The 21,798-nt window shown below is 34.9% G+C and overlaps 3 protein-coding genes across 8 annotated transcripts; all 3 read right to left on the reverse strand.

The window, feature by feature from the left end:
• Positions 248-4,320, reverse strand: LOC109726202 (uncharacterized protein At3g27210-like). The gene is made up of 3 exons (XM_020255693.1): positions 4,077-4,320; positions 1,186-1,266; positions 248-988 (listed from the first exon to the last, which is right to left on the reverse strand). The coding sequence occupies exons 1-3, from the start codon at positions 4,204-4,206 to the stop codon at positions 606-608; spliced, it is 594 nt and encodes a 197-aa protein (XP_020111282.1). The 5' UTR covers positions 4,207-4,320; the 3' UTR covers positions 248-605.
• LOC109726573 (putative pentatricopeptide repeat-containing protein At5g52630) lies at positions 7,019-13,354 on the reverse strand. Of its 5 annotated transcripts, none has more exons than XM_020256238.1 (3): positions 13,019-13,354; positions 10,447-12,688; positions 7,019-7,748 (listed from the first exon to the last, which is right to left on the reverse strand). In XM_020256238.1, the coding sequence occupies exons 1-2, from the start codon at positions 13,124-13,126 to the stop codon at positions 10,481-10,483; spliced, it is 2,316 nt and encodes a 771-aa protein (XP_020111827.1). In that variant the 5' UTR covers positions 13,127-13,354; the 3' UTR covers positions 7,019-7,748; positions 10,447-10,480. The 5 variants fall into 5 exon arrangements, with proteins under 5 accessions (XP_020111827.1, XP_020111825.1, XP_020111824.1 ...); XM_020256236.1 differs by lacking the exon at positions 7,019-7,748 and adding an exon at positions 9,389-9,614; XM_020256235.1 differs by lacking the exon at positions 7,019-7,748 and adding an exon at positions 9,389-9,649.
• LOC109726654 lies at positions 14,491-21,446 on the reverse strand. Of its 2 annotated transcripts, none has more exons than XM_020256396.1 (12): positions 21,330-21,446; positions 21,148-21,253; positions 20,979-21,042; positions 20,545-20,646; positions 20,405-20,469; positions 19,599-19,685; positions 18,369-18,448; positions 17,042-17,258; positions 16,764-16,819; positions 15,837-15,950; positions 15,252-15,435; positions 14,491-14,874 (listed from the first exon to the last, which is right to left on the reverse strand). In XM_020256396.1, exons 1-12 carry the CDS (start codon positions 21,407-21,409, stop codon positions 14,764-14,766), a joined length of 1,266 nt encoding a protein of 421 aa, XP_020111985.1. In that variant the 5' UTR covers positions 21,410-21,446; the 3' UTR covers positions 14,491-14,763. The 2 variants fall into 2 exon arrangements, with proteins under 2 accessions (XP_020111985.1, XP_020111984.1); XM_020256395.1 differs by having other exon boundaries at positions 18,369-18,466.

Consider the following 21,798-nt stretch of genomic DNA (forward strand, 5'->3'; position numbering starts at 1 on the left):
TGTTGGGTAAATTGCACTTTGGTCCTCAAACTCTCACAAAGTTTAATTTGTTGCAATTTTTGTTCAAACTTTCTGAATTGTTATGCTCAAGTCCTAACAATCTAATTTAATTGGCTAAATATTAACAAATTATTGATGTAAAAATAATATAACCATCTTAATTATTATCCTATCATCAATCACAATATTATCATATTACTACTATATTAGTAACTAAATTAGATTGTGGAATTTGATTGCAATAATTAAAAAAAATTCAAGCAAAAAGTTATAACAAATTAAATTTTATCTCACTGTTGTTTACATTTTTCAAATCTTACACTCAAAGAGTTCCAGCAATCTTAGAACTTCCCTCAGAAACTAAACTGTAACACCTCTCAAACACTCTCAAACAGTTATTTCAAGAATCAATCGCCGCCGCCGACGCGTCGATAAGCGACGGCGAATAAAACAGCACCATATTTCTCCCTATACATCTCAACAAAGAACACATCTTGTGTAATGGCTCTGTATCATGTACATTGTTGTCGGGGAATCTGCGAAAACCATGTATGGTATGAACATACAAGCACTTCGCAAGAGCGAGCTGTGGCGAAAAGCCGTTTTCAGTGAGCAGGGCTCGTTTTCGGCTTCCTCCTCTCCTTGGAGCTGAGGCTTCGCGCAAGGTTCGGCAAGCAACACTGCATGCTCTTGAACTCTCTCTCTTTCTTTCGCTTCGTTTCTATTTTACCGGAGTTGGTATTGAGATTGAGGTTTTCCATTTCCGCGCCGCTTTTGGTCGCCCCGTTTTCGGTGTTTTTCGTGGTGGCATCCTCCTCGCCTTCTTGGTTCTCCTGAAGAAGTTCGGAGAGCTTCTGTTTTTGATGATTCGGAGAAGATTCAGGCGGAGAGTTAGGACTAAAGCCCAGAGGGGAGGATTTGGATGCTTGAGATCGTCGAGGGGTGGCGAAATGATGGTTCGGAGTACTTCCTCGCGAAGGAGTGAAGTCTAAAAATGAAATTGAAGGAACAAGAATGCGTTATTTCGAATCTGCATGCTGGAGCTTGAAGCATGTGTGTCAAATTAGAGCTTATTTTTGAAGTCCGAGAGTTCTGATAAGGTTGTGAAGTATTCTACTTCTGCTTCTTGAATAGAGGAGCTATTCTAGAAAACCGAGCGAAAAGAAAGAGTTAGAGCAACCTTACCCCCATTTACGCTGAAGAAATCATCTTCGCAATCCGAATCCAAACACGGCCTCGATTCGAAGAAAGCATCATCTTTACTACCTATTGCCAAACATAATGTATCATTTATAGAAGTTAGAACTATGGATAATAGGCTTTAGAAGAAATACTCAGTGTAACATGGATTGATTGATTGAGCTTGAAATTAGAAAATGTTGTCCATTTATAGAATCAGGCTGGAATACTTGTGGAAGTAAGGGTTTACTTCCTGGCCATTTCATTTGATGAAGAATCCGAATTGACGATCCACGTCGTTAAACTTGATCAACGCTATTTGAGCTTCTTATGTTTTGTATTTCACAACTTTAGGATATTATTTGCCTAGTGATCAAGCAATCTCAAATGATCTCAAACTCACTTTATATTAAATATTAGAAAATGTTAATTTTGAGACTGCTCGAATGTTGGGTAAATAATATCATAAAATTGTAAAATTTGAAGCCTAACAAGTTCTAATAGTCTAAATCAAAATTAATAGTGTGGATCGTCAATTCAGATTTTCCATTATAAAAAACGACGCGAAAGTAAACTCTTTTGTTTACTTCTAAAGGCTTTCAAGCTAGACTCTCCATATATATTCCTGCAAAATTAAAATTTATGTACATATATATTCCCGTAAAATATGAATTTTATGTCTGCCCTTGTTGCAACCAGCACAAGAAAGTAGAAATTGGAAATGAACAAGAAAAAGAAAAAAAAAAAAAAGAAAAAAAAGAAAAGACAAGAAAATTTAAAGAAAAATTTAGAGGTAGCAAAATGGTTTGATGCATTGTTAAACAACAACCATTACAATAGTGCTAATAGCAAATAAAGAGAAAACAGCCAGTTTGACTATTTTCAAAAGCTTAGGTTGACCTGAAATTGCTACAGAAAAAAGCCATAAACTTACACCATAATCTACATTCTTATCTTTTCCCTTTTTCTTTTGGGGAGAGAGAGAGAGAGAGAGAGAGAGAGAGAGAGAGAGAGAGGGGTAGCAAACTACCCTTTTAGAGAGAGAGAGAGGGGTAGCAAACTACCCTTTTATTCATTTTTGTAAACAAACTTAGCTAGAAATATGAAGCTATTAAGCTTCTAATTTGGAACCTCAGATAACAACCATCAAGCTCTTAGCAAATTACGCTAGGTATAGTCGGAATCTTTTGTTAAAAAATATTTTTAGAATTAGGAGTCTGAGATCCAATAACCCTGGTTAGGGTTCCTCCCCTGAAACTCAAATTCCTAACCCCTCCGACACCCCGTTCAGATGCCTTACCACTAGAATGCGAATAATTTGGCCTCCACATTCTTATCAAAATTTACGAAATTACTTTCTTTACATAAATCTATCCACCCAACCACTTAAAAGAAAGGCAAAATTTTGGGTGAATTTGTCAATAAATCAGGAAGTTCAATTCAAAATATTCATAGTTTTTCACAATTTTGGTATGAGAAAAGAAATGAAACTCACAAGATGTTACAGTGTACCCTATAAATTTCTCTCTCCAAGTCAACTCTTTTGGTTCCATGATTTTTTTAAAAAAAAATCAATTAAATTGGAAATTTTGTCAACGTTAACTGTTCTATATGTTTTTCCAGCCAATGATATTACAAATTGTTTTGATAGTTAACAACTGATCCCCAATAATATCATTAATTTTGATAAATTTTCAATTCAATTTAAAAAAATAAATGAATAAAATTTGATAAGATACCAACCAGAAAAAGTAAATTTGGAGAGCCTATTTCTCAGTGTCCTATAGTTGAGGGAGTTTACATACATTTTGTCATAAAATATCCATAACTGATAACTCTTTACATTTTGGTTGCACACAATATTCATTAAATCTAATCAAATTTAATAATTATAAATATTGATTAAAACTGATAATTTTTTTCATCTCCACATCAAAATAAACTTTGTTAATAATAGCATTTTCTTTTACTACAATAAAACAAGGAAAAAAATTTTTCAAATCCACAGGGTGTGACAATTTACCTTATTATACAATTAAGGTAAAAATTTATGCTAATCCCCTCTACTATAGGCTATTCTAAAATGACTCCCCCAACTTTTTTTTATATTAGTTAGTTTAAAAAATTTAGCTAAAAATGTATAAAAGTTATCTGAACCACGAACCATTTTGATTTAATTATCTAATCTTTCAAAATTTTAAATTAAGTACTCAATCTTTTAATTTATTTGATATAAATTATTCGATGGCTCTGTGCGCACAAAATTTAAACCAACCAATTATTTATTTTAACGAATTTTATCAAATAAAATAAACCAAACTCATAAAGATAAACGATACATTCGAATTTTGAACTTAAAAACATACTATCTGACTCAAATTAAATAAATTTTAAAAATTAGACAATAAAATCAAAATTTTTAAAGATCAGATAACCAGATCAAAATGGACAACAGTTAAAATATGTTTTATAAATTTTTACCAAAATCTTAGCAAATTTATTGATTTCATAAGTTATTAACCAGTAATCAAGCTAGTTTTATTGGCTAAAAAGTTATTAAAGTTATTGAATTTGATAAAATTACTACTAAATTTGATAAAATCTCTAGATTCTTTCACTAAAATTACATAATTTTGAAAAAAAAAAGTAGAATTTGAGGGAGTCTTGAGGGGCCAATTTCAGAATCGGCTACAGTTGAGGGGTTGTTCATACATTTTCACCTTGATTAAATATCTTAATCGTTGAAATCTACTATCAAATTAAACCCTCAATCAAATCAATCCAAATCATACGAACCAAAATCAAACAATCATTTATGATACAATCTAAAACCCTAAAACGAACAACGAAAACAAAATTAAATCACAAAAAAAGGGGTAAAAAAAAAAGTTCCATACCCGAATCGGATCCGAGGGAGTTGCGATTGGATCCCAATGCCCCATCGCCATTGTTAGGGTTTCTCTTCCTGCGGGGCAACGAAAATGGGATCCTCCTCGCCTTCGATCCCTCGCGGACGCCGAATTTCATGGCGGAAACTCTAGGATTTCGGCCTCAAATTAGGGTTTTTCGAGGACGAAGGATCAAACAATTGGGCACAAAATTCGATTTGGATTTGAGAGAGAGAGAGTGTGTGTGTAAAAAGAGATATTTTTGTTATGATTTGATAAAAATGTGTGGAGACCCCTCAACTATAGCCAAATTAGAAATAGACATCTCAACTTTCAGGATTAATTTCATACAGATCCCTACAAACATAATAAATTATAAATACATCTTTATAAAATTCAACTTTCATATGTTGTTTCTATAAAAGTAATAATATTTTCAAATACGCCTTTCAGATTTGTTATCGTTAAAGGACTATTTATTTTATAAATAAAATGATCTTTTTGACATTACAGATATATCCCTCCAAATGGTTAATTCACCTTATTAATTAATTAGGATTAAGTATTTTACTTATGGTTAACTAATTTTTTTCTCAAGAATCCTAACGGTAGAGACATATTTAAAAAACATCAGGACTTTTGCAGAAACAACATATAAAAGTTAAACTTTATAAAAATATATTTGCAGTTCACTATATTTTCACTTTTCCATATTGTGGTTAAAAAAATTATACTCAACTATTTTATAGTTATCAAAAAAATTTATTTTACTATCTTATTTAATAGTAAACCTTCTAACTTAAAATATTAAAAGAAAAAAAAAAGTCGGGTTATTATAGAAATACGCATAAAAATATTTAAGGGAGGTTTCTAAGTCTAATAATCAAAAAATTTTCTTTAATAATTAGCTGAATTTTTATAGTTTTGACTAAGATCACCTAAATTATCTTTAATATGTTCTCGAATTTGGGTTCGAATTTCTGATTTGATAGTCAGATTCGGATTTTTAAAAATCTATCTCAAATCCGACCAGTTGACATTTCTATTCATAATGCATCCAAAATTTTTCACTATGGGTGGCGTAGTTGCGCAGATTTATTAAATTTGATCACTATTTGCTGGCTCTGATTTAATCAAATTTAAGAAATGTGATTGGCCGGTACCAAAAATAATATTATTAATATTATTAATTTTTGCAAAATAATAAGTTATTGCTTACTATGAAAAGATATTATTTAACATCTTTCGCAACCTATTTTTGAGTAACATATTTCACAACCTAGTGAAATATTTTTTTTTTAATTTGTTTTCTCTTTCATGGAAAGAGTATTTTTATTTTTAGTCCATTAAAATCAACTTCACATGAATGAAAAATAATAATAATAATAGAGAAAGGAGCTGAGTTTTTGAATTTTGTATGTTTTATGCAATTAGAAAATATCATAGAAATGAAAAAAAAAAAAAAAACTTCTTAATTTTTATCCCACATTTCTAAATATTTTAAAAAGTTTTGTTTTGTTAACAAAATCAGCTTTAAATGTCTGATTAATTCCTATTATCTGAAGTAGAAAAAGTTGTTAAAAAACTTAATTCAACACTCAACTACCCATTAAGCCAACATTATAATTACAATATGGAGTACACTTTGAAATGCTATTTTTTTAAAAAAAAATATTATATTAAATTAACATTTTTTATCTTCAAATTATGAACCACGTGACATTTTGATCTTCAAACTTTAAACTATTAAAATTTTTAACTTGAATTTTTATAATTATCCCAATTAAGTTCCATGAGCCAATTTAGTTAAAAAAATATTAGTTATTGCTAATGTATAGGGGATGTAACAGTGTTGAGATTAATGACGCAATAACGATTAAAAATGTTAAAGCATTTCCACATCAACAATAAGTCAATATTTAGTCAGGTGAATTAAGTTCGATTGTGGGATTTAATTATAATAATTTAAAAAATTCGAGCCAGAAATTACACTAAATTAAAGTTCGAGTATCAAAGTATCACAAGTCTTATAGTTTGATAATTAAAAGTGTAACGAACCGTCCCTAGAGCAAGTGGCAAAGGGCCTGGTGGTTGGTATCCGAGACCCAAGTTCGAATCCTAGTTGATTCACATTTCTAGCTAAGTTTATTTCTAAATGAAATAAACGAAGCAGGTAGCGTGCTATCTATTTCTCAAAAAAAAAAAAAAAAGATAATTAAAAGTGTAATTTAGTCCTTTTTTTTTATGAGAAATGCTAGGTCTACGACCCAGGGTCATAAATGGTTACACTTCTAATCTAATGGTTTAAGGGTTTAAACAAGTCTTTTTGATTTTTAACCAAAAAAAAAAAGCTAAGATATACAAAATCTCTTGGTAAATATACATTTTTTTCACTTTTCACCCTCTTAAAATTTTTAAAATATTTTCAATGGGTTACGGCTGTTATGGAGAGGAAGAAACGATCAAATTGTCTTTACTTGTTCTATAAAAAATAATTTTTTAATATATTTTTATTAATTTTAAGAATATTTTTTATATAAATTATAAGAAATAAATAGAACAGTAATAAAATTCTGATGGAAGGAGGCTAAATGTATCAACTTAGAAATTTGAGGGAGTATATAAGTTTTCAAAAGTATGGGAGGGGAATTGAAAAGTTGGATATTTATAAAAAAAAAATTTCAATAATTTAACCAAAAAAAAAATGATAGGACGGAGTAATATGCAAATTATAGTCTTTAGATGGACTAAGTTGTAAGATTATAATCTCGAATTGTAGACCTAGAAGCACCTTTTTTTTTTTTTTTTTTTTTTTTGGTCATTTGTAAGTTAGTGCCATACCATGTCTTTTGCATGTGGGGTGGGATTTTGACTCAATCACTCACATGTATTTGCACCCCCAATTTGTCCTTTTCACACTTGATACATTAATTAGTGCCCAGTTGGGTTGGTTTTTTTTTTTTTTTTTTTTTTTTTTTTTTTTTTTTTTTTTTTTTTTTTTTTGGTGTTGGTTATGCCGTATTAAATTATATAAAATAACTGTTATTTTTCTAGAAACTAAGTTTGGGTTAGAGATATTTTTGATAGGTTCACAACGTGAATTTGAATTAAATAAAAAAACATTAAGTACACTAGGAGTCTCGCTTGACTGGAACTCAGTATCTCCTATTTTGATGCTATTGTAAATAAATATGAAACGTCATTCTCTGTCAGCTCGCTGTTAGAGGTAAAGGATTGTTTTATTTAATTTAACAGCGTACCAAACAAGAGGTGCTGAGTTCGAATCCCAAGAATTTAAGAGTCCATCGGCACAGACCGTACCGACCGTGCCTACCGTGCCAACATGATATCGGCATGATACAATTCCTGTGCTGATAGTACAGCTCAAAACCTTCTATTTTTTAAATTAGTTAGTTATTTTTTCAATAAAGTTCAAAAGATTTGATAAAGATACATACTTAACTATTAAAATATTTTGTTGCTAAAAAAAACTAAGTATTTTATGTCATTATATGTCGACACACATGTATTTTTTGTTACCGACACATATTGATACGACTCGGCATGCACTATGCCGTATCATGTCGGTAAGTTTTCGGCACGACCCCGTCCCATTTAATTAAGCCCGTATTTAGGGTCTACTAAAAAACCTGTTGAATATAAAATATACGGCCTCGAGCCCTGAAATGAATAAGAGTGTTAAATGAAAAATACATAAACATAGTTAATAAATGATTATTTTATTTAATTTAAAATATAGAAGTTGCCGAGTAGTTGGTTGTTATAAAAGAAGTAGGTGCGAAAATTGCGACAAAAAATGTAACCCTATTTGACATTTATTTTGTTTAAAAAAAACATTTAATGTCAAATAAATAGCCCATTTAATAATGACCTAACGTGCGTTTATGAACTTACTTTGCGAGACTAGCGCATGTTTTCTTCTTCTCTTGGATATTAAACTCGTAATGTTGACCTGCTGGATGATGGTTAGGCTCAAAAGGTTAATAGCATTAAGCGTACCAGAATTAGAATGATTTTAGAATGGATGACCTTTCTATGAAGCAGGACGGCACAGTTGGTTTCAGAGCTAATCACCAGTCGAAAGTATGAAATTAGTCTTGACTAAACCTATGTGATTTATCCAAAGCGATTTATAAAGATACAGCCGATCTATAAAGATATGGTTAACGGTTAGAATGTATCTGGACATATTCTTGATGGACGAATGTAATTATTATTCTTATATTAAGTTATGTATATATATAACATACGTGAGTTCCGGTCTAACGCTAATCCTAATTTTCTGTGACGACTCCATCTTCGGAGATAAGGGAATAGACTCAAAACGTTCCGTTTTTTTACAGATCGTGAACGGGAACGAACCGCAAGCAAGAATCATCGTCTACAATTTAAATTTAGAAACGGAAATCATCGTATGCCAAGGTTATTCGGCAGGGAACTAGCAGTATGAAATGAGACTCAGTTAAGCCAGAGTTATATAGCGGATAGAACACAGCTTCCACACTGATGGCTACTATGAATGGAGCGCAGCTCCCCACAAAGTTGGCCTTGACTAACAAAACGAATATCACATCACCTGGTGCTTAAACTGTACCTAGGCCTAAGAGATTAGGAGAGTTAAGCATCCAGAAGTGTGAGATAAGTCTCAACTAACCTAGGGTTACACAGCAGGCCAAATGCGGCTCTCCGGCTGATAGCCGTTGTGGGTGGAGCACGACTCCCCACGAGATCGGCTAAGGTTTGCGTCACATCGACTGATGCTTGGGTTGTGGCTGGACCCAAGAGATTTTAGAGGGGTTAAGCATGCTACAGCTAAATTAGTTCTAGAATCATTGACCCCCGTGAAGCGGTGAGTCAAATGCATGATCATCTGAGCTCCCACTTATAATTATGTAGAGATCGACCTTGCGACTTCGGTGGGGGGTACGAAGTGGTAATCGTGAAACGTGTTAGCTCCTCACTCTCTAACTTTCCGCTTCCGAACAGCCCCAAAGTTAACTTATGTTTGGTATCCATGTTATTTTTATTTTTAATTTAAATGCTAATTCTATATAATTTAATATATCTGCAAATGAATTTTTCTCTCATTGTTACCATTTACTAGTTTATAATGCACTTTGGCCGAATAACAAACAGCAACTTATTTAAAATAATTTTGGAAACAAAAAAACTTGCTTTAAATTTTTATTTTGGTTGATAAATATTTCACCTTGAACTATAAGAATTATAAAAAAAATCCACCATCCCCATCTACTCTATTTTATATAAATGTTATATTAAAAAAAAAAATGCAATAATGTCAAATAAGGCCAGGTTTCATATTGTGATCAAAGTTACGTTTGTGATCAAAGTTTCGGGCCCGATACTCACTCATTCATTTGTAACATGATCAGATGTTTATTCAAGTCGTCGTAGTTGTATTCCTAAGTTCGAAACCTACCCGATGGTAGCTCTAAATGCTCCCTAGCCCGTCAGGCCATCAGCTCGAATCTTAAAGCAAGAGGAACAGTGATGATCTTGTCTCATCTGTGAGGTACATCCCATATTATGATTAGGGCCACCTATTTTAGGATTAATTACATATAGGTCAGGTCCCTACAAATATAGTGAATTATAAATATATCTCTGCAGAGTTCAACTTTTATATGTTGTCCCTGCAAAGGTCCTAATATTTTCAAATATGTCTCTGCTGTTAAAATCCGTTAGAAAAATTTAGTTAATCATAGGTTAAATATTTAACCCTGATTAGTTTATGAGATAACTTGATTTTTTTATCCCTTTTATATTGTACTGCTGTGGCTTTTGGAGGAACATATTTGCGATGGCAAAATTGGCATTTCACTTATTTGTTGTTAAAATAGAAATAGTCCTCTAACGGTAACAAATCAGAATGACAAATTTGAAAATATTAAAACTTTTGCAGGAAAACAAATAGAAGTTGAACTTTATAGGAATGTATTTGCAATTTACTATTTTTGTAGGGACCTGTATGCATTTAACCCCCTATTTTATTGTACTAGGTGAAATAGTAATCAAGGGGGCAAAATGCTACACTTTAAATCACGAAAGCGGAAATGATATAAAGTGAGGGTTTAGCTCACTACTACCCAATTTCATATTTGAAGCCACACAAATCAATATGAATTTCATGACCCTTTCTGTCGAAAAAAGAAACACAGAAAAAATCTGATCAATTACTTCAGAAACACAGTGATCAAATTTTTGTTTTTGTTTTTCTCTTTCTTTTGGTTAAGTAATTAATCAATGTATTCACAGGATTCTAAAATCAAATGAATTAATTGCAACCTTTCTAAATGCTCAGAGTGTTTACAAGGGCTCAGGTGCGATTTTTACATACCTCGCAACCGCGAAATGCAGCTCCGAGAAGCCTCTCACAAAAGCGCGCCAAAATCGCCGCACGAACATCGACCGCCCTTGAACGTGTGAAGCCTTTTGCTATCTCTGACGACGATTTCTCTGTCGGTCAATGCCGAGAATAACTTCACCGAAGTGTGGCAGTCCCTGCACATAGTGATGTTCTTAACAACTCGAATCGACGAATGCCGCGACGTGTTTATCAGCCCGAAGGCAATAGCTAGTCTCTCGCTGTGATGAGTCACTGGAACGAAAGCTTTCTCGCTGTCGTCGTCTTCGTTTTCAGATAACTCGACGCTTTTATACGGCACGTAGCCCAATTCTTTAGCTTTGTTCAGTAGATTTTCCAGCAATTCATACATCTCGCCGCTTTGGCGGTGAGACCGATCGTCGGCCCTAAAGAAGTGTACTTTGTCTTTCACCGTAATCCAGCTTCGGTCCCTGATAAATCCGATCTTCTCGTCTTTCATTAGCTTTCGAACCCTCGATACATCGTGCCATCGCTCCGCCGACATGTACATATTGAGCAACAACATGTAAGTCTCAATCCCTCGAGGCTTGAGCTCGAGCAATTTATCCGCGGCATAGAACCCCAATTCCGTATTCCCGTGGCTCCGACACCCGGCAATTAGGATGGACCAAATGATCTCGTTGGGCTCGAAGTTCATCCTCTTTACGAAATCGAACGCGTCTTCCAATCGACCCAACCTCACGAACATGTCGACCATGCACGCATAATGGTCCATGACGGGCTCGATTCCGTACTCACTCTGCATCATGTTGAAGTAGTACTCAGCCTCGTCGACCAACCCCGCGTGGCTACATGCGGAAAGGACACCGACGAAGGTGACTTGGTTCGGCCTAACGCCAGCTAATCTCATGTCCTCGAAGAGCTGAATCGCCTCTCTGGACCGACCGTGTTGAGAGTAAGCGGTTAGCATCGAAGTCCACGATATAAGAGTCCTTGTACGCATCTCGACGAACGCTTTCGCGGCCTTTTCAATGCACCCGCATTTGGTGTACATGTTCACCAATGCACTACTAACAACAACATCGGACAAAAATCCGGTTTTTATAGATTGAGCATGGATTTGCTCGCCCTGAGTTAGCGCTACGAGACCGCTGCAAACAGTTAAGATGCTCGAGAAAGTGAACAAGTCGGGTTTCATACCAGCACGGTTCATTTTCAATAACATTTTGAAGGCCTCGATTCCGCTAGAGTGAGCCGCCACGTCGTCCCTCGCGGAAGAGATCATCTGGGCATGTCCCGCGATCATCGCGTTCCACGTGATCACGCTTACGCTCTCGATTCCATCGAACAGCCTCCTCGCCTCATCAATCTCCCCGCACTTTAAGTACAAATACATGACCGAATTTTTCACTGGAATGTTCGATTCGCACCCGAATTTGACGCAAAACGCATGAACTTGCTTCCCGAGATCGAGATCATGAACGACGCAGCACAAGCTGAGCGCGCTCGTCAGCGTGAACTCATTCGGCTCCACATCTTCCAAAAGCATGTCGACAAACAATCTCAAGCCCCGCTCCGCATCGCCATTGTCGCCGCACGCGGATATGATCGTCGTCCACGAGATCACATTCTTATCCGGGATCCGCTCAAAGGCCTTCATAGCCGAATCCAAGCTACCGGATTTCGAATACAAGCTACAAAGAGAGTTCCCCGTACTCGTGTTCGACTCAACACCGTACTTTATAACATACCCGTGAATCTGTTTCCCGAGCTCGTTAGCATATAAAGCGCAACAGGCACTCAGAACGGCTCCCAGCGTAAAACTCGTAGGATAAAAACCCGAGTCTATCAACCGAATAAACACTTCGACCGCGGACTCCGGTTGCGAGTTACGAACATATCCGGTGATAAGAGCGGTCCAAGTAACGACGTTTCTCCTCGGCACTTTATCGAACACCTTGCGGGCATGATCCGTCGACCCGCATTTCGCGTACGCGTCGACGAGAGAGGTTGAAATGAAGAGATCTTGGAGTGTTCCGGTTTTTACGATGTGGGCATGGACGATTTCGGCCTCCGAGAGCGAGCTTTTATCGACGCATCGCTGCAGGAGGGGGACGTAGAGGGATGATTCGATGCGGGTGCCGTCTTTTAGGATGTCGAGCGCTTCTCGGAGGTCGAAAAGCGGCTGCGAAGGCGCTTCAGAGGCGGTTTCTTGAGCTGCTGAAGAAGAAGGGCTTCTCTGGCAGGAAAAGCTCTGAAAAACAGCAGAACAGCTAATTAATAGGCTGGTATAAGAACTACTTTTGCATTTACTCTAACAAATTAAAAAACTATAAATTTTGTTAAATCAAACAGTAACTTCATCATGTTCTACCTAAGAACTCAAATTAAATGATTCAGAGTCCTATGCCAATGAAAAAATAATAACAATAAACAAATTTTTCGATCTCTAGTCGAATTAATGGAAATTAATCAGAGCAAACTAATGGCCTATAGTTGAGAGTTGTCACTACACTTTGTTCTTGTTTCTTTTTATTGCTGGGATAAGATAACTACTTATTCAGGTAGAATAAACAGGGATAACCTTCTCAAGGGAGAGGGAGGAGGGAGGAAGCTTCTTGGTGTCGGAGTCGAGCTTGTGGAGAGTGGCGGCGCCGCCGCCGACGGCGAGAGAAGGGAGAGAAGAAGCCATTAATGAACAAACAAAAGAAAAGAACAAGAACAAGAACAAGAAGAGGGAAGTGTGAGAGTGATCATCATAAGATTCATATGTTCATTCACTCTCTCTCTCTATCTATCTATCGATCTATCTATCTTTTTTAGGGTTCTTATAAATTGATTGAGTTTTTCTTTTTTCTTTGTTTTTTTAACATTTTTGCTTGTGGTGGGGAGGGGATTGAAGGGAAAGGGAAGGGGATAAGGAGCTTCTTTTATTTGCTTCTTGGTGTGTGGAGGGAAGGGTGGGTGGGGGAAAGAGGTGGTTTACAGCAGTTACATGATGGAGGGTAAATTGGGTAATTTGCTGGACTTTCTAATTTATCTGAAGATTAATATTGAAAATATTTTTTTTACATTCCAATCTATTTCAACTATATCTTTAAATTTTGTTAATAAATTATTAGCAATGATTATCATCTCTATAAAATTACTGTTTACCCTTTTAAATATATCCTTCTACTATCACGAACTTTTTTTATTTGTCCTTAAGTTAGGAGCACAAAAAGTATTTCGATTTTTAGTCTTTTCAAATATACCCTTCTATCATCACCAACATTTCTTATTTGTCCTTAAGTTACGGATAAAAAAAGTATTTTAATTTTTTTTAACTCCGGTAGATATTTAATCATGTTTAACCTAAGTTAACTCAACAAGTGGTAATATTTTGGAATAATAAAAGAACATATGAGAAATATATTAGAAAAAAAAAATAAGGATAAATAAAATATTTTGATATTATACCCATAATTCATCCGTACATCCAAAAAGAGGCGTTGATATTATACCCACCGTTCTAGAGTTGATAACATTTTAAATAATTTTTAGTAAATATAAAGAAAAATATAACAAGTAGAGTATTAATGATTTTGGATGAAATGAGTGTAAAATATACAACCCACTTTAAAATATACCCGTAGCATTACTCAAGTTTTTTTTTTGTGTTTTTTTATAGTTTAGGCCCCTCAAAACTATTTATTGCACATTACAGAAATAACCGTATTTAGTAGAGGGCAAACTACATATTTTACGTGAATATGGTAAATAATTTATTGTATTCACATAAATAGTATTCAAACACGATTATTCAATCTTTCAATTTGTTTGATTTGAGTCAATTAACGGCACTTCAACTTCAAAATTTAAATGCACGTTTACATTTACAGATTCAGTTAATATATTTCATACAATTCTCACAACTATAAATTTAATAAAATAAATAATTAGTTTAAATTTTAAAGTCAAAATGCCGTTGATTGACTCAAATCAACCAAATCGAAAGGTTGGATAGTTAAATCAAAATTTTGAAAAGTTGGATAGTTAATTCAAAATGATCCATAGTTCAGATAAATTCTATACAATATTTACACGAATAAAAGAGACCAGCTAAATAGGTGGGCGCGCGCGGACAAACACTAGATGAGAGGTAAAACTCAAAACATTCTTTAACTCTCATTACAACAAGGAAATTGGGGGAAGCAGTTACAAAACTAAACACCCATCAAAATATTTTAGTTGAGTACCACATACATGGATCTTCGCGAGAAGCGACGAAAAGCATAGAATAGTTTCTGAGGCTGAATGCTTCTGGGAGTTGCAACAAACATATTTTGCTTACTTTGAGTGGAGCTCGGATTGCATCTCGCGGACGAGTATCTCCTCGATAGCATCTACAAACCGCACGAGATGGAGCCTTGTTTGTAGGTCCAACGAGTTCGACAGCTCCTATAATAATAACAATGGATATATAACTAGAGAGGATGTATTTTATACTAGATTAAGGCCTATTTAGCGTAGCTGCTTCTCAACTCGAAAAAACAGCAGTTAAGTGTTCGGCAAACAAAAATATTTCAAGCTTCCGCTGTGTGGGAGTAGTAAGTTAAAATCCTTTCGTTTTTTTCGTTTAGGTTCCTAATTCCTACCTCAATTAAACACCATATTTCAGGGCCCTATGAATTATTCCAACATGCACAAAGCTATTCATAGGGGGCAGTCTAGCAGAGTATAGTTAAGATACTCTGCCAGACTGCCATTGCAAATAAGATACTGTTTTCTGAGCCTTCTGTTAAAAATGGTCTTTATCTCCGACAAGTGTTACTTACCTTGACCTTGCAGAGGAAACTCAAAGATATGCTTTTTGACTGCTTGTCCGAGCTTTTGATTGAGATTAATTTCAGACCAGAAGATGATAGTGGCCAGTCAAGAGATATCTTGATGAAGGCGTCGATTCCCCCCACCAGGTGGGCTGTAACAGTCTCATCTCTGTCCGAGTACTCAAAAGAGTGTCTGCAACAGGAAATGTGTGCTTTGAAATGAAGATATAAAGGTATTAAAAAAAAAAAAACATTTTCATTAAGTAGCAGAAGTTTAATCACTGCCATCTGATGCATTTGAAATCTACGCTTTAAATGAACCAACATAATTTTTAAGAAGCTTGTTCTCATTCAAATCAGCTCAGACTTTACCGAGCAATTCTTTTAGAAAAATCATAACTACACGAAGGTTAATCTATAAAATTAATCCCTAGGATTTTTCAATTTCTAATTTGAGAACCAAGTATATGGTAAGGCACTAAGAGCGGCTACTTTTGATTTCTCAATTATAGATAGACATTTGTACCATGGAAGTCCTAAATCCATAACGAGAAATATTTAGCATTCATTATGGAAACTGCGGAAAAGAATCACCTTGATTTGTTTGCATCCTTCACCAGCAAGCGTCTTAAATTACACAAAAGAATACGATGTTGAACTTGTCTAACAAACCATCCCAAGGAGGAGGTAATCGAAGAGATGAAATCTCTGCAAGATATTTAAAAAAAAAAATTGAAGAGCAACCTTGAACTAAAATTGGAATACATCGTAGTAGAAAAGTAATTAAAGCATTTATTAGTAAAGGTGATGGGGTATGTGCGAAACAAAAACTGAGGCACATTGTCGTGAATTGTATATGACTGAGTTTCTTCACGAAGTATGCATACGAATTTCGGCCTACTACGTGCCGACAAAATCATTTGATTGCCAAGTATCCAAATAAACAAGAAGAGAAAACCCATGGTGTTAGAATTGTGCTTAGTGCATATTCACCCGAAAGTCCCCGAACGTAAAGAAGTGAAAAATCACGAGTACATGAATCATGCCTGGCAAAAGAAACAGATGTATAGAAAACATGAGTTTTTTTTTACTTATGAACATGACACGATAGTCAAAGGTGATAACTGGTTGCCTAGACAATACTTTCTTGGCTTCTAGTGGCCTCTAGGTGTTTTGTAATAGTTGATGTGATGCTTGAAGATGTGCCTTGCACTTCCAGCAAAAAAGGAAAAAAAAAAAAGGGAAAAATAAATAAACTGTATTACATAGAAGTTGTGTTTTTATATATATATATATATATATATATATATATATATATATATATATATATATATATGTGGCAATGATACAAAAGGAGGCAAAAGGCATCCAATTATAAAGATGCACAAAGTGGAAGCAAGTTATGACTTATGAGTCTACATCTATGTAACCATGCTAAGTATGCTCAAGGAATTAAACAAATTACAGTTCCTTCATACAGCAAACTATGAGAAATAAGCAAAGAAAAACTAATTAATATACCTGGAGGATTTGACCATATCAATCAGCCCTTCTATATATACATCATCAGGGAAAATCTGAATAAGACAAAAGTTAAAACACAGTAAATTGGAACTAATTACCATACAGTTGAAAACAATAAACTAAAACAAGCAACGGCGAAAAATTATGAAAGAGGAGTGTCAATGTTTCTTTTAGAGATTTGGTCATTATATTTCAAGAAAAAAAAGAGGAGTTGACTTTGGATCAGAATAGAACATGAGATTTGTTAACATGCACAAAAAAATGTATAACATTACCTCCACACTCTTCAGCTCCATGGTCTGGTCCATAACTTCTATAAGCAACTCATGATCTGATATACATGGTTCTATGGCACAATCCAACTTGCGCCCAAGAACCAAGCCATCAGAGGTGGGTATAGACATCTTCACAAACAGCCTGATGCAATTATGTTCAAATTCTATGATCTTGACTTCAGATAACATATACTCAACTTGTCCTATTGCTTCAACCCTGAAATAGATAAAAGAGAAGAGACAAGTGTCTCAGAAGAAGTTTATTTTTCTTAGGTAGTAGTAGAACCAAAAAAATCATAATGACAACGAGACAGAGAAAACGCATCAAGAAGATGAGTGTTCTGATGGCAGCATTCATCCAATTCTTTAGGAAAGAGAGACAGTAAATTTGCTCAGATACAAGCAATATACTACTGGTTGGCAATTTAAGTTTAATAAAGTATCACAGGCAACAAAAGTATGTGAGAATCAAAACGCTATGTTGGGCAGTATTGACATTTGACAGTTATAAGGATCAAATACAGTCGGTCAGATTACATATGTATTATGATGATTTTCATCCCATGATCAGTGATCTTAAACATACCATTTCATAAACCATCTGAAAATATTCAAGATTTTCCATTAACCACACTTGCAAAGTTAGCTACTTTCATGCATGCATGCTGCTGTACAATTTAGAAACCACATGTATGCTCTTTGAAATTTTCTTCCGAATCTCAAGATTTTCCTGCTATACCCCAGCAAAATTAGCTATTTGCATAGAGAACGCATTCAACAATACATATATGTCCTTCCTAGTTTCAATTTCTTACAAGAATACTCTTATCTTGAATAGGCTGGGTCATCCAATCCATGAAAGGGTTGCTTGGTTAAGGTCTCCTGCAGAGGGGCATTTAAGTAGGAAAAAGCAAAATTCTCATGCAGTGTATGTGAAAGTTCAGTTTTGCAGAAAATGTGCATAATGAGAATTTAACGGCTCATATGAAAATCTGTATTTAAAAAGGCTATGATAAAATAGATAATTCCATAGGATATATGCAATTCTTAATTAATTAACAGTCCAAAGCAAAGCATGTAAATATTGCATCATGATCAATGATCTTTTACTTCACCACTAAAATAAAAAGTGCATTTCTATCATTATTAGAGTTATGAAAGCAAACTGGGCGAAAAGAGCCTAGATTTTATGTACTCAATATAGATGCGAAAATCAAAGTGAATTAATCATTTTAATGTTAGGAAATTCATGCTTCTTTCTAATGCTTAAAGCAACAAAAGGCACAAGAGGATATAACATACTTCAACCCTGAATTTTGAAGGCTACCTTTTCAAGGCATAATCAAGACTCTGCAAAACATTGACATTCGATTTACTCTTCTCAATTTGCTGATCAAGCTCCAATGCCTGTAAATTTGTGAATAACTAAACATTTTTCACAACCACAACATGCATAAACTGAAAGACCTGAGAAAAGAACATATTTTGAAACCATAAGATAGTAAATTAGGAGTTGATTAAGGTACAGGAAAAGGGAGTCCAACAAGATAACAAAAGTAGTGCAGCAGCACCAGCACAAGGTGGCGGCGAACGAAGATAGTAACTGATTTCCTTCGCATCAAGGAAGGTTAACAAGGGCACAAATAGAGAGCCACATGGCACATTAGTCAATCGGAGGCACACTTCAAAGTCAATTGGGCCATTATGTCCAGTTTAAGTTCAGTCTAAGTTCATTCTGATCTTCTTTTGCTGATTTGGTTGAATTGGGTTAATGGGTTTAATATAAGTCCATTTAGATGCAAATCCTATTAGAATTAGAAAAATGAAGGAATTCATTTTGTTTCTAGAACTTATTATAATTTTATTCAGATAAGATTTTGGTTTACAAACTTTAATTTTAAACACCGAGGAGGTTAGATTTAAATAAAGTCCTATGGGCAGGCTGTATTCATAGATTTGGCTGATAAAGGTTTTGAGATTAGGGTGTAAGCAAGCTCCCTTTTCCTCTCTCCTCCCCAACCATCCCTCCCCATCTCTTCAATAATTCAACCATAGTGGCCTACCTTTCCCACTAATTTCTACCCGGACAAGCCCTCATATCGTAACACCTACCACTTCCCCTTCTCTTCTATTCTTCTTTTTTCTTACCCATCTTATGATCTTTAAGGCTTCTACATGCAAATGTCCTGCATCACTTAATTGATCCAAAAAGTTTGTTTTTTTTTTCCCCTCTCCTTGAACTCTCTCTAGATGAAGGGAAAACTATATCCCGTTTTTTAACCCTTGCGCATTCAAGCGCAAAATTGTTCTGTAGTACTTATCTGAGAAAAGAGTTCTAGTAAGAAGGCAAAAAACAAATGCTAAATCAGAATATATATATCTGCAAAGAAATGGCACCTCAAACTTGTAATCCAATATATATATATACATATATATATAGATGTATGTATGTATATATATCTGCAAAGAAATGGCACCTCAAACTTGTAATCCAATATATATATATACATATATATATAGATGTATGTATGTATATATATCTGCAAAGAAATGGCACCTCAAATTTGTAATCCACTTGACTTTCGCACAAATCACCTGGAACTAATCTGCCATCAGGGAGACCAGATTGCAATGAGCCCAGAGCCTACAAGTTCATAAAAGAGTCGTAAATGCCACCATCTTACAATGAAATTACCACAGAAAAAGGAAGACATTAATGCAAGCCTGAAGCAACATATTCTAATATATTAACAAAAGTAATTCTGTCCATCCCCAAAAAATATAAATGCCAAATGGACAATTGGTAAGAAAACAAAACGGTGAACATCCGCAAGCAGGCTTGAGAAGTTCAAAGTACTCTTTAGGACTATAAAAGAAAAGCAGAAAGAAAACAAGTTGATTTTGATCCACAGATCCATTAAGAAGCTGTACTGCATCCAGCACCCGAACAGCTCAATAGATATTACTAATTTCAATCTAACATCTAGCAACATATAGATGTCTCTCAGCATGACTGCAAGGTATCACTCCAGAGAGACAAGACAATTAAAACTTCTCAAAGAACAAATTGTGTTTTAGATGTTGCATGCAACATAGCGTGAAGCAACAGATAGTTGAAGTATTCCGTCACTAACTTGTGATCTTGTCATGGGAACCTAAATTTCTTCAAATGTGACAAGAAGTTGGCACTTTTTTATTGTATTACTAAGTATCATATGCTACTGTAAGATTTGTATCTTTCTAATGACCAGAACTCACACAACAAGAAGAAATAACCATGTCTAGCATAGAAAATGGAGGAAGTGTACTCAGCTAACCAAGTTTAAGTTAATAAATTTAGCGCGATCAGAATGACAAACTGACCCCCGAGTCAATGAACTTCAGAGAGCACGCCAATGCTTCAAGGTCACCATCCAATTGGGCTAAATCTGTACAAAAAAGCCAGTGATAAGAGAAATGCCAAGAAGAACAGGGGATATAACACAGAAGAGAACTGTTATTACCTCTATCAGCCATGTCTGTGAGACCACTAATCTCAGCTGAGATTTTCGAGTTTTCTTCTTCCACTGAGCTGATCTCCTTCTTCATTCGCTCCACATATGCATCTGCAAAAAAAAAATGTAGATAATTTGAACTTAACTTAGAAAGAAGGCAAAACAAGCTAGCTTTTTTTCTGTCATTTTTTTTACAAATACACATACAAATATGCTATCTTCTGCATTATTTGCGCCAAATTAGTAAACTTAGTTATAGAAAAGAAATAATTGGAGAAAATACTAAAAAGTACAGATTTCTAGAAGAAAAGGTTATCAATTTTAGATAAGAAATGATAAATTAGTAATCAAAAGCGTTTCATCATTCACACTAATTACATGCACTGGATCGAAAAAAAAAAATTAAAGAAGTTGAGTGTTTCAGTAGCTCACAAAGAACTCACCTAAATCTCCACTTCCGAGAGCGGCAATATCCGAATTCTCCGACTCTATTTGCTTGATTTTTGCCTAAGAATCGATCAATAGTTCGAAATTAACTTCAAAATCCTCATGGGGAAAAGGGCAATGACTACGGAAATGGATTTCACAAGAGAATCGCATCAAACATGTTACCTGGAACTCAAATGCGCACGCTTCCAACGACTTGCCGAGCTCCGAACTCGACGAATCGCAGGATCCAACGCCATGGATTCGCCTCTGCGAGAGCTCTTCGAATCGGCTTTGGAAACCAGAGACAACGGAGTGAGAGAGTGGGGCAAGGTAAGAGGCTTGAGGAGGAAATGGAGAGATCGTACCTTCGAATCGCCCCCAAATCGATGGGGTCGGCATCGAAACCCTCAGCCGGTGTAAGGGTTAGGGTTAGGGTTTCCGCCATGACCGTTTGCTCGCCGAGCTCGCTCTCCCCCTCTCTCTCTCTCTCTCTCTCTCCCGCGTATGGTTTCAAATACTAAAAAAAAAAAGTCGACGTGGTGCACCACGTCACCTCTGAACCGTGGTGGCCCGCCATTTAAATTATTTTTTATAATTTCTTTTTCTTCAATGGGAATAGTCTTATAATTTTAAGTTAAAAATATACGGCAATAAGTTTGAACAACAAACTATATTGGTTCCTAACTTCTAAAATTTTAATTTACTATCCAATCTTTTAAATTATTTAGTTTGAGTCGGTCAACGATATTTTAATTTTAAAATATGAATGTATCGTTTATTTTATAAGTTTAGTTTGTATACTTTATATAATTTTTGTAATTATAAATTTATTAT

The sequence above is a fragment of the Ananas comosus genome, linkage group 21 (genome assembly GCF_001540865.1).
Source record: "Ananas comosus cultivar F153 linkage group 21, ASM154086v1, whole genome shotgun sequence".
Taxonomy (NCBI): domain Eukaryota; kingdom Viridiplantae; phylum Streptophyta; class Magnoliopsida; order Poales; family Bromeliaceae; genus Ananas; species Ananas comosus.